The sequence below is a fragment of the Enhydra lutris genome, unplaced genomic scaffold (assembly GCF_002288905.1).
Source record: "Enhydra lutris kenyoni isolate GAN:26980312 unplaced genomic scaffold, ASM228890v2 scaffoldscaffold5, whole genome shotgun sequence".
Taxonomy (NCBI): domain Eukaryota; kingdom Metazoa; phylum Chordata; class Mammalia; order Carnivora; family Mustelidae; genus Enhydra; species Enhydra lutris.
In genome coordinates, this window is record NW_019154089.1 from 53,614,492 (window position 1) to 53,631,098 (window position 16,607).

Sequence of the window (16,607 nt, forward strand, 5' to 3'; positions counted from 1 at the left end):
CTGTCAAATAAATAAATAAATCTTAAAAAAAAAAAAAAAAAAAAAACTCATCCATGAGTTTCTTCTTCCTCTTTCCTAGCAATTGATTGCCTCTTGCTTGTGTAAGTCATTCAAGTTACTTTAAAAAAAAAAAAAAGTTTTTGTTTTTTTTCCCTGTGATCTTTGTTGCTCTAATTTATCTTTAAGGTTGATTTGCTTTTTCGTGAGGGATTATTGGTGTGATTGTTTCTTTTGAAGGATAAGATCAACATATTAAAATGAGGAATGTGAGACTGTAGAGAAACAAAATTCACACAAGTTTAAAATAATCCTGTTTGTTGCTGGGGTTTTTTTTTCCACCTTAATATATTTTATTTCATTTCATAACACTCTAGAAAATATCCTGCATTCTAGAAAGCCTTTAAACATACTCTGTAGCAAATATTTTGGGGGAAATGGAACAGTTGTACATGAGAAAGCAAGTATGGTTACATAACGTAAAATTCCACATGTTTTCCATTCAGTTCACTGAAAAAGGGAGCAGTCTTTTAACTAAGAAACTTCGGTCATTTGAATTAGCTATTAATAATGCCTAGCACTGTACAGTGTGTTCACAGATGTCTGTCTTCTCTCCATCTCTCTCCTCGATCTGTGTACTCGCTCTGCCAGTCAGTCTGAACGTCAGGTTGATGTCGAGTGACTCCGTGCTATGTGCTTTTCGTCACGGAAGTGGTGTGTTAGTTTAACAGGGTACATGGTGCTTTCTGGAGGGTAGGGTTGAACTGCTCATTGGGTCAACATTTTTGAATGCTTGCTGTGGGACAGGACTTGGGGATGGAAGTGAATAGGACTAAATCCTTGTCCTCTGCGAGCATCAGGTCAAGCAGAGACAGCTGAGAGATGTGTCCTTTGGTGGAGGGGCTGGTCACACTGCGGGTGGTAGGGGGAGGCTATCGCGGGGCACAGGCTATGCTGGAGCTGACGGGGAGGATGTGGGAGTATCTGGTGGGGACAGAGGAGTATTTTCGGCAGCAGGATCAGTGTGTGCAGAGATGTAGCTATCTGAGAGAGCAGGTTGCATTTTGGGAACTATGGTGACTTAGTAGAAAAGCTGTGAGTTTTGGGGTCTGTCCCACTTGAGTTCAAATCCTTGCCCAACGGCTCAGTAGCTGCGTGATCCTGGGGAGGACACTAAATTCTTGGGGCATCTGTTTTCTCATTTTAAAAACAGCAGTTTAAAGCCTCTGTTGAAATGTTGTGAAGATTATAAATTGTTAAATGCATGGGGTGCAGTCAGTTACGTGAGGGTTTTTTTTTTTTTTCTTTTAAAGATTTTATTTATTTATTTGACAGAGATCACAAGTAGGCAGAGAGGCAGGCAGAGGGAGAGGGGGGCAAGTAGGCTCCCCGCTGAGCAGAGAGCCCGACGTGGGGCTCGATTCCAGGGCCCAGAGATCATGACCTGAGCTGAAGGCGGAGGCTTAACCCACTGAGCCACCCAGCCACCCCAGTGACATGGGGGTTAACTAAAAGTGTAACTGCATGTTATTCAGGGTGGATTGTGTTCAGAGAATTAGACTAACTGAAGATAATGCTTAGCTCTAGTGTTACACTGAACATAAAATAGTTCCTTAATTCAGTAAGTTCATCTTTGTGAATGACAAATCTTCCACTGTAGCTCTACATGCAAATGTGGAGTAACTGGCTTACAGCGGCTTGTTGCAATATGAGATCTACAAGGGATGGCGTATTTATGAATTACTATAACTTGTGTAAACATCTGTTGGGTTTACATTTGAAAAACCATAGTCTATTTTTAGGAATTCTGCCTCTTCCTTATATCCTGACTCTTGGTCCAGATGCAGCATAGGACAGTTTCTTGGCTCACCAGGACTGTGTTCATCTGTTTCCAAAACCCTTACCTTGACTGACTGGCAGTTTCTTCACCTACCGGTGTTTTGTTAGTTTGTTTGTTTTGTGCCACGATGCCCAGGATATGTGACACCTTTTATTCTACTTTCCATCTTTTTTTTTTAAATCCTCCTTTCAACTCCCATTTTTTGAGAAGTCATTTTATAACTGATGGATGCTGATTGACCAGTTAGCTCTTGCATTTAGTAGGGGTTTGTAGAGGTGGGTGGTTTTGCAGCCTGGACATCTTTAGTTACTTTGTGGCTTGATAATTCACAAAATGTGCTTTGGCTGAAAGGTCCTGAATACTGTGACGGGGCGTTTTAGGGAAGGACTTACCTGCATTGCTGAAAGAATTGTCTACTCTTGAATAGGAGTCTTACTATTATTTGTGTCCATGGGGAGATTTTTTTTGGTGTTTATTACTCTATGGAAATCCTTTATAGCTGCTTGGGTTTGGGTTCCAGTTCTGCCATTCTTTAGCTCTGTGACCTTAGGCAAGTTTCTTGGCCCTTCTGTGCCACATCTGTAACATGGAGGAATTAATATTACGTAGGACTGTGAGGATTGAGTTATGTAGTGCACTCAGAACAGGGCCTGGCACATGCCAAATGCTTTATAAGCTTCACTGCTGTTTTTATTACTATTCTTACTTCCGTTTGTACTGTGATCTGGTTTTATTTTAATAAAATAGCATGGGGAGTTTTACCAAATACTCTTTTCCCCAAAATGCTTGGGTTTTTTGAGATGCACAAGGGCCTGAACTAACTGATTTGTGCTGAGTAGCTGAGACCGTTTTCGTGCATGTCACTCAGCGGTCTGTGGCTTAGGAGAGGACAGAGGACACATCTGCTGGGCTGCAGGCATAGTGCTGCTGGACGTTTCCGCCTAGTGGGTAGTAGCAGGGCAGGCTGAGGGCAGAAGTCTCCATGCCCGTGGTGCAGTCCTTGACTAGCAAGCCTTGACCCTCCGCACAGCTGTCCGATCTGATGATGGCCCGTTAGTAGCTATGTCACACGGGCCAATCCTCTTGTCGGCAGAGCATCTGCAAACTGAAGGAGGAATTACACTCAGGGATCTGACATGCTATTCAAATGAGTTTGCCATCTTATGCACATATTGGTAGGGCTAAAAATATTTTATTATTTTAGCATTTGTGCCAAGCCTATCTTCTAGTGCTTCACAGGATCTTTTATGTTATATAAATTATCTCATGGTCAGATGACTGAAAATGGAGCTATAAATTACTTTTGCAAGGAGTGGAATGAGAACAACTCCTTTTCTCCAGTATAAAAAGACAGACCCATCATCATAATTTTGGGTTAATGACAAAAAAAAGGAAAAAGGTTGGGATTAAGCAGTGAACTCACTGTGTTTCGATAAAAATGGGCTTAGCAGACAAAATTGGGGTTTAGGATCCACGTTCACATCATTAAAATACCTGTACCTCACAACCAGATTTTGTCTTTTTAAATTTATTTTGTTAGCCACCGATCCCAAGAACCATACTGTAATGTTTGACACACTTAAGGACTGGTGTTGGGAGTTGGAGAGGACCAAAGGCAACGTCAAGTACAAAGCAGTGAGTGTCAATGAAGGCTATGATGTCAGTGAAAGGTAAGTATTCAGTGCTCTGCTTTTTTTTTTTTTTAAACTTTGTTGAGATTGAATTCACATGCCATGCAATTCACACATTTGAAGTACGCAGTATTTAGGAGTCTGTTCACAGCGTTGCGCAGCCATCACCACAGTCAATTTTCACACGTTTTCATTAGCCCCAGAAGAAACCTCATACCCCCTTAGTAGTTGCTGCCCGTGTACCCTCAGCACCCCCAGCCCTGGGCAACCTCTAATCTACTTTCCATCTCCATAGTTTGCTTATTCTCAAGATTTCATATAAATGGAATCGATAATAAGTAGTCTTTATGCTTGGCTTCTCCACTTAGCATCATGTTGTCAAGGCTTATCCACATGGTAGCGTGTATTAGCATTCCATTCTCTTTTGTTGATGAATAATATTCCATGGTAGGGATAGTTACTTATCAATTCATTTATTTATCATTTATTTATTAGTTATAAATATATTATCATTTATTTATCCATTCATCAGTTGGTAGGCTATTATAAATAATGCTGCAATGAGCATTTGTTTACTGTTTGCACAGTTTGCATGTGTGCACGTGCACACGTGCACGTGTGTGTGCGTGTGTGTGTATTCCTAGGAGTGGAATTGCTGGGTCATATTGTAACTCCGTGTTTAACTGTCTGAGGAACTGCCAGACTGTTTTCCACAGTGGCTTCACCATTTACACTCCCATCAGCTATGTAGGAGGGGTCTGCATTTTCTACGTTGATACTGTATATTGTGTTTAAGAAACCCTTAAGGTGTCCCTTAAAATGTTCAAAAGTGAATTTATATCTTTTCTTTACCATTGTATATAGAGTCTAAGTATAAAACTATTAGAGACATTTTTTAATTTGTTTTGTGTATTTACTTTCCTTTTTCTTAGCACTTCATTTATTCAATAAAAATCTTCGATGGGGCACCTGGGTGGCACAGTCGGTTAGGTGTGTGACTCTTGGTTTTGGATCAGGTCATGACCATGGGGTCGTGGGATGGAGCCCCACATCAGTCTCTGTGCTCAGTGCGGAGTCTCTTCTCTTTCTCCTCCTCCGTCCTTCCCGCTGTGTGCACACTCTTTCTCTCTCTCTCTCCCAAATAAATGGGTAAATCTTAAAAACAAAGAAACTTTACATGGCCACTGTGTACCAGGTAGTGTCCTGGCTACTGGAGATAATAGCAGTTAACAAAGAGCCTAAAAATTCCGCGCTCCTGGAACTTTCACTGTAGTGGGAGGAAAACAATGATAGAATAAATGAGTTATTAGAGAGTATGAAAAGGTCATAAGTACTGTGGGGAAAAACAGATCACAGGGGCTAGGGAGTGCTGGAGGTGTTGGTGGGGGAGGTTGGTCAGGCACAAGGGACAGTAGAGGCAAAGACCCTGAGGCTAAGTGTTGTCTGGCTTCCATGAGGAACAGCAAGGAGTCCAGGGTTGGAGAGGAGCCATCTGAGTAGTAGGGGGTGAGGTCAGGGCAGAGCAAGGTGGTTGGATAGCGAGGGGGAGAAGGCTTTCAGCATTTATCACGCAGTGAGGGAAAGCTTGAGCAGAAGCAGGATGTGATCTGACTTACATTTTAATTTATTTAATTATTTAATTTAATAAAGAAATATTTAAATATTTAAATAATAATTAAATAGTAATTTAAATAATTTAAATAATTAAATAAATTTAATTATTTAATTTATTTATTAATCTGACAGAGCGAGAGAACACAGGCAGGGGGGAACAGTAGAGGATGAGGGAGAAGCAGGCTCCCCTCCGAGTAGGGAGCCCCGATGTGTGGCGGCCCGATCCCATGATCCCTGGGATCATGACCTGAGCCGAAGGCAGAAGCTTAACCATCTGAGCACCCAGGTGCCTCTGACCTACATTTTTAAAGGATGACTCTGCATAATACTTTTTTTTTTTTTTAAAGATTTTATTTATTTATTTATTTGACAGAGAGAGACACAGCGAGAGAGGGAACACAAGCAGAGGGAGTGGGAGAGAGAGAAGCAGGCTTCCCGCTGAGCAAGGAGCCCGATGTGGGACTTGATCCCAGGACCCTGGGACCATGAACTGAGCTGAAGGCAGAGGCTTAACCCACTGAGCTACTCAGGCGCCCCAGTACTTTTTTTTTTTTTTTTTAAGATTTATTTATTTGCGGGGTGCCTGGGTGGCTCAGTGGGTTAAGCCTCTGCCTTCGGCTCAGGTCATGATCTCGGGGTCCTGGGATCGAGCCCCACATCGGGCTTTCTGCTCAGTGGGAAGCCTGCTTCCTCCTCTCTCTCTGCCTGCCTCTCTGCCTATTTGTGATCTCTCTCTCTCTGTCAAACAAATAAATCTAAAAAAAAAGACTTCTAGATATTATTTTTTAAAAAATATTTATTTATTTGCGAGAGAATGCACATGTGCATAAGCAGGAGAAGCAGAGGAAGAGAGAATCTCAAGCCTACTCCCCACAGAGCGCAGAGCCCAATGCGAGGCTTGATCTCACAACCCTGAGATCATGACCTGAGCCAAAACCAAGAGCTGGACTCTTAACCAACTGCTACCCAGGCACCTCTGCATAATCCTTTTTTAGAAGCTTGAATCTTCTCATTTTTGGAACATACTCCCCAACATCCTGCTAGCAATGTCATAAAATCTGTAGTTCTTTTTAAAAGAGATTTTTTCTATTTGACAGAGAGCATAAGCAAGGGGAGCAGCAGGTAGAGGGACAGGGAGAAGCAGGCTCCCCGATGTGGGGCTTGATCCTGATGCAGGACTCGATCCAGGACCCTGGGATTATGACCTGAGCCGAAGGCGTCCCCAGTCTCAGACATTTATAAATTTAACTCTCCTGACACAGCACAACCTGGAATGACAGTGGCGAGGGGCCTGCAGAGCAAATGTCATATCCCCCTTCCTGCCCTTCTCCCCGCCCCCTCTTTCCCAGTCCCAGAGCTTGAAAAGGGAAAGCTAGCTCTTGCTCAGAAAGGGGTTATAAACCCCTTCACTGAGAAGGTGATAGTTTGTAAAATGATGTTGACACTGGTAGAAGGCATCCCCATTCCCAGAATTGTTTTTTAAAAATCCTGCCAATACTGATTAAATTCACTGGTATTAAAAGGTGAATGTATAAAATATATAATGATAAATTAATATTAATATATTAATAATATATACTATATTAATAATATAGTCAGTGTATTATATTAATTAATATAAATAATATTTTTAAATAGAAATAAATAAATAAATTCACTAGTATTTGTGTGGTTGTTAGCACATCAAAAATATACCTGGTAGAAAAGGCAGGTGGGCAGGAAGTTTTTAAAGGTTTATTTTATTTCAGGTAGAGCTCAGTGTGAGTGTGTGTGGGGGAGAGAATCTTTGAGCAGAAACTCCATTGAATGTGGAGCCTGAAGTGGGGTTTGATCCTAGGACCCATGAGATCATGTCCTGAGCTGAAATCAAGAATCAGACACCCAACCGAGTTTTACCCAGGCGCCCCATGGGAAAGGAGCTTTTAATTAGTGGTTAGCAGGGAAAATGGAGCTTTAGAAAGATTTTAGCGGTGAGAGCAGTCAGCGCAAACACACGCCCCTTGGACTGCCCCAGCCATGCATACAGTCTCTCCCCCCCCACCCTTTTTTGTCTCGGGGAGGATACAGGGCAAGCTGTGCTTTGTTTCTCACCTGGACCGCTGTGTTGCTGCCTACATGGTCGCCACCATCCACTTGGGTCCCCCAGCACCCATTCTCTAATACCTACATGGCCCTTCATGGTTTGACTCCTGCCTGACTGCCCTCTCTCCCCGCTCTGATCATAGCGACCCCCCCACCATGGGCCTTTTCTGTGTGGTCTCCGGTCTGGGATGCTCCTTTTGCTTTTAGCGGCGCAAGGGTGTTGCTTCCCTCTTATTTGTCAGATCCTAGCTGAGGTGTCACTTTCGTAGGGATCCTGCCTGAGACTTGGTCAGGTCTCAGTGAGGGCTTTCTTTGTGCTCATGCTTCTCTTCACAGCACTTCCTACAATTGTGAGTTTATTTTTATCTGTGTCACCATTTGGAAATGTTTGTTTCTGCAACTGTCAGCTCTGGAGAATCAAGGACACTTTTTTTTTCATCATTGTATCCTCAGTACCAAGTACAGTGCCTGGTTTTAGGAGACACTCAATAAATAGGAAACAGAATGAGTAAATTAATGAAAGCCCTTCCTTCAGTAGTTAGCGGACACTCCAGTCAGTTTGGATAACAGGAAAGTGAGCGTCTACTTCATCTTCTCCCAAGGCCAGACCTAACTTTTCTAGTACCAGTCTTCCTTCTCCTGAAAAGCCTTTTTACTCTCATCCTGCCTCCCTGTCAAGGTATCAGAAGTCCATTACCCTGTGGGCATGTGTCACACAGGGGAGCCTCTGAACTGATGCTGCTCCAGGAAGACATTGCTGTCCCTCTGAGAGTTTCCTCACCCTAATGAAGGATAGGTCAGAGCAGATCGGGCAACTTTCCTTCAGTAATGATGTCGTCCTGTATTTGGAAGGGCTGTTGACTTTGTGTTTGAAAGCTCATCCTGGTGAGTTAAAATGACAGCTCTCCAAGGAGAGAGAGTTAGCTGTTTGTGGACATTGGGAGCCTCACAGCAGAGAGCCCATGGAACCTCCTAGTAGTTTGCTGGGACAAGAGAGGACACCACAGACTCTCCTCACCGGTGCAGAGCTGTCCATCTCTGTGCAGCCTCCTTTCTGGAGCCACTGTGTGCTGCATATGCTAATACACTTGGTTCTGGCATTTTTCCCCCTTTGATGAAAGACTCTTTTTAAAAAGAGAAAATTAACTAGCTAACCAGCATGGTAGAAAATTGAACCTCACTAGTACTAGTAGGGGAAGATATGCAAATTTCTTAAGACCTTGTGGCCTCAGCTGTGTAGAATGAGCCTCTGGGGATGGAGCTGAGACTCAGGGCTACCCCCCAAACGCCTCCCCGCAGGTAGTTCTCCTGTGGAGACTAAGAAACTGTGGTCTGTTGGTGGGTTGCGGGCTGCAGCCGCCCAGCTTCCTCAGTCACCTGGGGATTAACGTGCAGATTCTGATTCAGTGGATCTGAGGTTGAGCTGGAGAAATGTGGTGGTCAGAGGATGCTGCTGCATACTTGGAGTAGCACAATTCTCTAGAACATTTGAAATTCATAGATTTGTAGGTATCATATATTCAGCTGTCCTCCTCCTTGAACATGGGGGAGCTTTTGAGCTTTGGATTTTTTTCTTCAAGCTTCTGATCTTCGTAGTCCTGTGGGGGAGCCTGAACATAGGGAGGTTTTTAATCTTCCCATGTGATTTTAATGATTTGTGATTCCATTGATTTGTGAAGAGAGTTTTTTTGGGGGGGTGGTGTTTACTTCAGTAATAACACATGAAGGGATGCCTTACCACCAATGTATTAAAGCAGACTTAGAAGAAAATATCCTGGACACAGTAAACTTCGAAGTCAAATGATTCTTAAAAATTTTGATGGTTTGAAGTATCTTGTCCTTGTCCAGTGTTTTCTAAACCTGATTCTATAATATAATGAGAGCTTTTTTCCTTTTTAATTACCTGTAAGATTTTTTAAATGGAAAATTTCAAGCAGTATAAAAGGAGAATATGATGCATTCCCTTTTACCCATCACCCCCCCTTCAACAATTATTTTTTATTTTTTTATTTTTTTTTAAGATTTTATTTATTTATTTGACAGACAGAGATCACAAGTAGGCAGAGAGGCAGGCAGAGAGAGAGGGGAGGAAGCAGGCTCCCTTCTGAGCAGAGAGCCCGATGTGGGGCTCGATTCCAGGATCCTGGGATCATGACCTGAGCCGAAGGCAGAGGCTTTAACCCACTGAGCCACCCAGACTCCCCCCCTTCAACAATTATTAACTCACCTAATCCTGTTTTCTCTGTGCCTCCCTTGGATTATTTTGAAATAAATCCCAGACCTCATCACATTTCATTCATGAATTTTTTGGCATACCTCTCTAACAATTAAGGACTCTTTTTATAAATATAACCATAAAACCATTATCACATACTTTTCAGATTTTAACATTAAAACTCTCAATATCATTCAGTAACATAAGTCAGTGTTCAAAAATTTCCCCATTGTTTTTATAAATTTTTAGAACAATTTACATCCTTTTATCCATTTTATCATTAATGAAGACTCAATGACATTGATATCTTGCAATTGATTGATAGATTTCTCACGTCTCTTACTCTGTAGGTCTTCCCATCATTATTGGTTTTCTTGCAATTTATTTGAAGAAACCAGGCTATTTTCTGATCGTTTCCTAAAATCTAGATTTTGCTGGTATTTAAAATGGTGCTCCATTCACTATGGATTGAATAAATGTAGGGACTCAATCACATTCACATGGCAACCTCCTCAACTCTCTCCCATCACCTGATGCTTACGGGACTTACTTCCAACGTGCAGCATGTGTACAGCTGCTGTCTGGTTGTTCCCATTGTGCTTCTTACACCATAGACAACCTTCTTACTTCCCCTGAGGCTTTATTTCAAGCTCTTTGGGTGAAAGGGTTTTCCAGCTCCATGGTGATGGAACTTAGCAGGTTTCTTATTAATAGAAACCTGCGTTTGCTAACTAGAGAAAGAGGTGGTGTCTCTGTATATCTCTGATCTTTGCAACTCTGAAAACCTGATTTTCCCACTTCCTACCAGTTAGGTTATTTTTACCACCTAAATTTTCGCATATAGAAACTGAAGTCGTACTGGTTGGGTTCAGGTCATAGCTCTACTAATGCTTACTTTGTTGCATAACCTATGAAGGGCTTCAGGGGTGCTGTCTCGGTGTCTCTGTCTGTAAAATGGAATAATAGTAGTACATACCTCATAGAGTTGTAGGGAGGATAAAGTGAATAATTTGTGTTAAGGACTTAAAGTCTGGCATACAGGAAGCACTTAAATGTTTGTCAGAATGCTTGGCAAAATGTCTAGACAGCAGTCATTGTAATTATTGGTTTTGTTGGTTTTTTTTTTTTTTAAGATTTTACTTATTTATTTCACAAACAGATCACAAGTAGGCAGAGAGGCAGGCAGAGAGATAGGGGGAAGCAGGCTCCCTGCCAAGCAGAGAGCCCGATGCGGGGCTCGCTCCCAGGACCCTGGGATCATAACCTGAGGCGAAGGCAGAGGCTTTAACCCACTGAGCCACCCAGACACCCCTAATTATTGGTTTTTATATTAGTCTGACTGAAAGCATGGGTGCTTAATTGCCTCTGTGTGATGAGAAAGATCACTCCCAATTTTGAAATTCATAGACTTGTAGGTATCATACATTCAATCCCCTCATTTCATGGATGAGAAAACAGACCCAGAGAAGTGAGCTAGCTTACTTAGGGTCACACAGAATCAGGCAGAGCTAGGATTTGGGTAGACCAGAGATAGTTCATCTGCCCTGGTTCCTCTTAGGAGGGAAAGAAGGGTGGTGTCCTACCACTCTGTTTCGCTTCCTCTGTTCATTAAAGTTGAGCTTTCATATTTAGTGAATTATTCCAGTACTAAAACTGATGACATTTCTTTCTTCTAGATTGCCAGCATACTTTGTTGTCCCCACCCCTCTTCCCGAGGAGGACGTGCGATGCTTTCAGGGCCGTGGCATACCAGTAAGTACATCTGGAAACCCTAATAGCCATGGGTTGCTCATCAACCCATTCTGGCAGATTATTCTATTTAAGGCCCTTGGCTTCAGTCCTCCATCCAAAAGTGATCCAGAAATATCTCAGGGGTCCACTAAAAGAGTCTCTCAGACATGAGGTTCCCTGGGACAGCCCTAAAGTTTTCACAGATGCAGTAGTCTTTGGCAGAAACATCTTAGAGCTTGAAGAGGATTACAGATCTGCCTAGTGTTGAAAGGCAGCCCGATTTTATACCTGAAATTATTTTGAAGCTGAGTCCTCCACTCTGAAGATAGTAGGATTTAAGATTCTTTGTGGCCCCACTATTGATTTTTGAGTAGGTGTGGCCATGTTTTCTCCCAGAGACAATATGGAGCATTTACTTCTCACAGAATAGACTGGGATGGGAGCCATATTTAATGTGTCACTGATCAAAGAAAGCAAGACTCTGGCAGTTCCTTCAGTGTCTAATTGGTGGTTGGGAGTTGCCAAGCCTTCAGGGAATTTAGGAAGGAATAAGAATTACGAATAAATGCTGTACTGTGCACATGGCTCGTTCATGAAAAAGATCACTCCTGTATGGGAGGCGAGATGTTTAATTAGGGGTCACATGCCCAGAAGCCCATGTAGGCAGGGCAGGTAATGAGCTTGGCCCTTGCAATGAACCAGAGACCGTCCCCTTGAGTTAAAGGGAAGGCTGCTTTTCTCTGCCAGCCAGTCCGTGCCATGTGGGAATATGGGCCTAGTCTTGCCAGATACCCTGATTTCTCAGGAGAAGCCAGAGATAGGGATTTTTACATGAGATGTGAATTCCCCCGATTTCTAAATGTATGCAGCTGATTCAGATGTTTAAAAACAGGACTTTGGGCTAGAGTTGGCTCATGTCCCACTAGTTTGTAACCTTTGATTAAGAGCAGTGGTTCTCATACGTTCTGATCTCAGCACTCTATACTCTAAAAAGTTATTGAGGATTTCAAAGACTTTTTGTTGATGTGGTTTATATTGTTTGATACTCACCATATGAAATGTTAAACAAAAAATTTTCATTTATTTTAGCAATAAACTTATTACATGTTAGTGTAAATAACACATTTTTGTGAAAAATAACTATTGTTCAAAACAAAAACAACAGCAGTGTTTTACATTTTTAAATATGGAAGACCCCTGGATTCTTTTTTCTGTATGTTTTATTCATCTGTTATAGAATGTTAGGGTTTGGTTGAAGTACATGAAGAAAATCCAGCCTCACATAGATCCATATTAGGGAAAGGGAGGAATATTTATTCACCTTTTCAAATAATTCAGAATATTGTTCTTTGATGGTATGCCAAAAAAATGAGAAGTGGTGGTTTCATAAAGGTTAATGGCAGTAAGGAATCTGAAAACATATGGAATACCTGGATGCTTCGGTTGGTTAAATGTCTGCCTTCAGCTCGGGTCATGATCCCGGGGTCCTGGGATTGAGTCCCACATCGGGCTCCTTGCTCAGTGGGGAGCCTGCTTCTCCCTCTGCCTCTGCCTGCCATTCTCCCGCTTGTGCTCTCTCTCTGTCTCTTTGACAAATAAATAAATCTTCGGGGGGAAAAAAAAATCTGAAAACATAATGAATTTTTCACTCTTTACTAAATTAAAATCCATGGGTCTGTCTTGTACTTGGAATAGGTCTTAAAACATGATTTTATGACCCTATTTGGTGGTCATTTGGAAAGTGTTGGTTCAGGGGGTTATACAGATCATCCAAATATTAGTATGTTTCCTTACATAAAAATCACATCACATAAAATTACATAAATTTTACAAACTTGAAGAGTTACATACACACATACATAATTACATACATAAAAATTAACATCACCCTTGTCTCATCAGAAAATGTTTTGGGAAGCTGTCTAGCTAGAGGCAGAGATTAGTTTTCCACAGTTCTAATTTTTGTATGAAACTTCAGTTTTTATCATTTGCAACAATTTGTCAGTTGTTTTCCTTGAAGTGATAGGGTCACTTCCTTCTTTCTTTTTTTTTTTTGTTTGTTTGTTTGTTTTGAGGATGGACACCAGCCGCATAGCAAAGTCTAAACCCCCAGTGTTTGACTCTCACTTATGCTTTCAGGTCCGTGAAGAGGGCAGCCAGTTCACCTCTTACCGCAGTCACATAAGTGCTTTTCCTCAAGACAAACACTGTACTTCTGTGCTTGGAGTGTACTTCCCACTCCATCAGAGCAATTATAAAGCCTGTTAATATTGAATATTAATCTGTAATGGTCAAGACTAATAAGACTAGTAATTTTTAGTCATCCATTAAGGACATTCTCAAGTAAAACATTTTTTTTTTCTGTGAGCGTGGGGCCGTGAAGAATGCAGTAGTGGCCAGTGCCCTCTGGGAGTAGAGCCTTGACTGGTGCGAAGGCCCCCACAGTCTCACCCGCCAGGGCTTTGGCACCATCTGTGCAGATGTCAGCACAGCGAAAAGGACAAGTTACCTCTTAGTATTATTCTCAGACCACCTGAAAGGATCTTGGGACCCCCTGCCCCAATCTGTAGACTACATTTTGAGAATCACTGTTTTCGAACAACGAAAATGACGGTCTTCATTCTTTAGCCTTTCAGAGATAGATCGAGGAAAAGAGGGTGAGCTCTGTGGGAAGAAACAAAGGTGAATTGTCTCTACGTGTGCAAACAGGCTGCCTCTCTGTCCAGCGTTGAAACTTGGGTACTGTGTTCTAGCCAGGCCTTGGGGCAGAGAAGTAGAAAATGTTCTGATGAGACCAGAGTGGGGAGCCAGCAGCATAACTTTGATAAAATAATAGGAAGGTATTCTCACTTTTTTTTAGATATGTCCTGAAAGTTGGTCGTGGAGTTTGCATGAATGGACAACAGAAGAATATTATACAAGAAGGAATTGACACATTTCCCCAGGGAGCACAGAGCTCTCAGTACACAGAACATAAAATTTACCATTGGTGGCATTTTTGTGTACTTACAGTGCTGTGCAACCATTACCACTTTCCAGTTCCAGAACATTTCCGTATCTCCATGCTTTCTTACCCTGACTTTTCAGCTAGTGTGTTTTTTCTTACCTGTACTTACGTTCAGTGAAGATCTGCACCATATGTAGATTCTTGCTCCCATGCTAGCAACTTTGGCCCCCTCTACCCTCTGCTGTTCTCCGACCCCTGAGTATTGATCTTTTTTGGCTGTGGGGTGAGTGAACATTGCTGAAGATCCTTTGAACCAAACAGCAGAGTGTTACTGAATGGGATACGTGAAAGGCGTGTGTTACCTTGCCTCGGTTGGGCCATTCGCCTGCTCAGCAGTCTGTTGTTCAGCTCCCTTTGCATCCTGTATCGTACCTCCCTAGGGCTGGTGTAAGCAATGCATTCATTCTCTTCAAGTTTGTAATTCCATTCTTAACTTTGGTACTGAGAGACGATGTTTCCCCTACTTCTGTGGGATCTTGGACAACCCGCGACAAGACCTCCCTCAGCTTTCCCCTTCATGTCCTGTGGGTTTTCTCTGTGCTCCTGTTTCCTTCTCCTGAATCTGAGCAGCTGCCTGGCTCCTGATTCCATGTGCCCTTGCGTTGTCAGGAGCCTGCTTCCATCCCCCTTCGCTCCTCTCCGTGGATCTTTCCTGGTGTTCCGCTCTACCCGAAGGCACACTCAGGCCTCCCCTGATCTGAAGAAGCCCCTCGTTAAGAGTTACGCTACTGTCTTGTTCTTCCAATCCTGACAAACATCTTCAAAGACTGTACTAATTTTCCCTCCACTCTCTACTCATATCTTCTCCTACAGGTGACTTTTACCCCCTGCTTTGCTGGTGGGCCCTCCAGAAGTCAGCTGGCCTTGTGCAGCCCCCCTCCCCCCAACAAACACTGCCCCCCACCAGACCAGCACAGCCCCCCACCGAACCAGCACTCCCCTGTGCCAGCACTGCCCCCTCCCATACCAGCACTCCCCCCCCCCAGTACCATCACTCCCTGTACTCCCAGTACAACACTCCCCTGTACCAGCACTCCCTGTACCAGCACTGCACGTTTGAAACTGATTATGGTCTCGACCTTTTTTGTGTCTAAATTCTTGTCTTGACTTGGACACACTGTGCTTTCTCAGTCCTCTGACCTCTTTAATAGTTCCTTCCTTCTCACACTGCTTTCTAGCCTCCAGTTGTAGATTTTCCCCTAAAACTCTGTTTTGGGCTCTATTCAGAGAGATACCTAAAGATGTATCAAGTAATGAATAATCTCCCCTCTCCCTTTTAAAAGTTAAACAGGATTAACAGACAGTGATTCTTGTCTGTTGTCAAGACATTTATACTAAGACATCAGACAAATTATACATATTATAATAAGAGAAGACAAGTGTTTTGTTAAATTCCAATGAGAAGTCTGTCTTCGACCAAGAAGTTTGCTTGTTTTCTATTTATTTTCCAAATAGAGAACAATAAGGGAATTGCCTCAGATGAGATGAGATAGGTATGGTTGTGACCTCAAAAGAAAATGAATTATTTGGGCGCCTGGGTGGCTCAGTTGGTTAAGTGACTGCCTTCAGCTCAGGTCATGATCCTGGAGTCTTCAGGATGGAGCCTGCATCAGGCTCCCTGCTCAGTAGAGAGCCTGCTTACTTCTCCCCCTGACCCTCCCCCCTCACATGTTCTCTCTCTCATTTTGTCTCTTCCAAGTAAATAAATCTTTAAAAAGAAAAAAATGAGTTATTAACAGTTGAATATCATCGAGAGCCAACCCTTTCTACCCCAGGAGAAGAGAGAAAAAAGGATAAAGGACACATAATTTTTGTAGAACCTGTCACTTAGTCATAGCTAAGAGTGTCTCCCCTTTTATCCAAGTGAGCTGAACCAAGTAGGGGGACGGGATTGCTTGGGCATTCAAAATACCACCACCCCTGGCAGAGGACTAGGAACTGTGTGCTAGTTTCTGTACATTGCTTAGCATGACGTTGGGTAAGGGAGGGAGAGGTCAGCAAAGGGCCCTTTGATTTGTCTCCATGTCCTAACACTTCCAGCCTCATTTTCAATCTTAAAGAGTCAAAGTACGGCTTGGCCCAGAGAAGGGGAGTCACTGCTTTTTGGTATTTCCTAAAACAGTCTGGGTTCCTCTGTCCTCACTGCCTGGGTGCACGCATCGTCTCTACCATGTCAGCTGGCAGCCAGCTGCCATGTCCACAGCCCCAGTCCACCTTCCCCTCCTAAACTTGTAACCCTCATCTACTGTGCCTTCTGGCACTGGACACCTAGTATACCCAACACCAATTCTGTCCTCTTCCCCTGAAACCCCAAACCAGTTCTGCCTTCTGGCTTTCTAAGTGTAGCACAGAGTATCACCTGGACTGTGTGCTGATCTTGAACCTTGTGGCCTTGGCGTCTGCTGCTAGCATGACCAGTGTATGCTTTATACCATTCATTGCAGATGATTAGCAAAAAAGTACCATCTCTTCGTAGCAGAATTATAAAAG

The 16,607-nt window shown here is 42.8% G+C and overlaps 1 protein-coding gene across 2 annotated transcripts in view; it reads left to right on the top strand.

Annotated features, from left to right (window-relative positions):
• LOC111141061 (myotubularin related protein 12) overlaps positions 1-16,607 on the top strand; it is a 71,976-nt gene that overhangs the window by 36,310 nt on the left and 19,059 nt on the right. For both annotated transcript variants that reach the window (XM_022493388.1, XM_022493389.1), the window contains exons 7-8: positions 3,378-3,507; positions 11,056-11,131. In XM_022493388.1, coding sequence (XP_022349096.1) covers positions 3,378-3,507; positions 11,056-11,131 — 206 coding nt within the window. The remainder of the gene's footprint in view (positions 1-3,377; positions 3,508-11,055; positions 11,132-16,607) is intronic.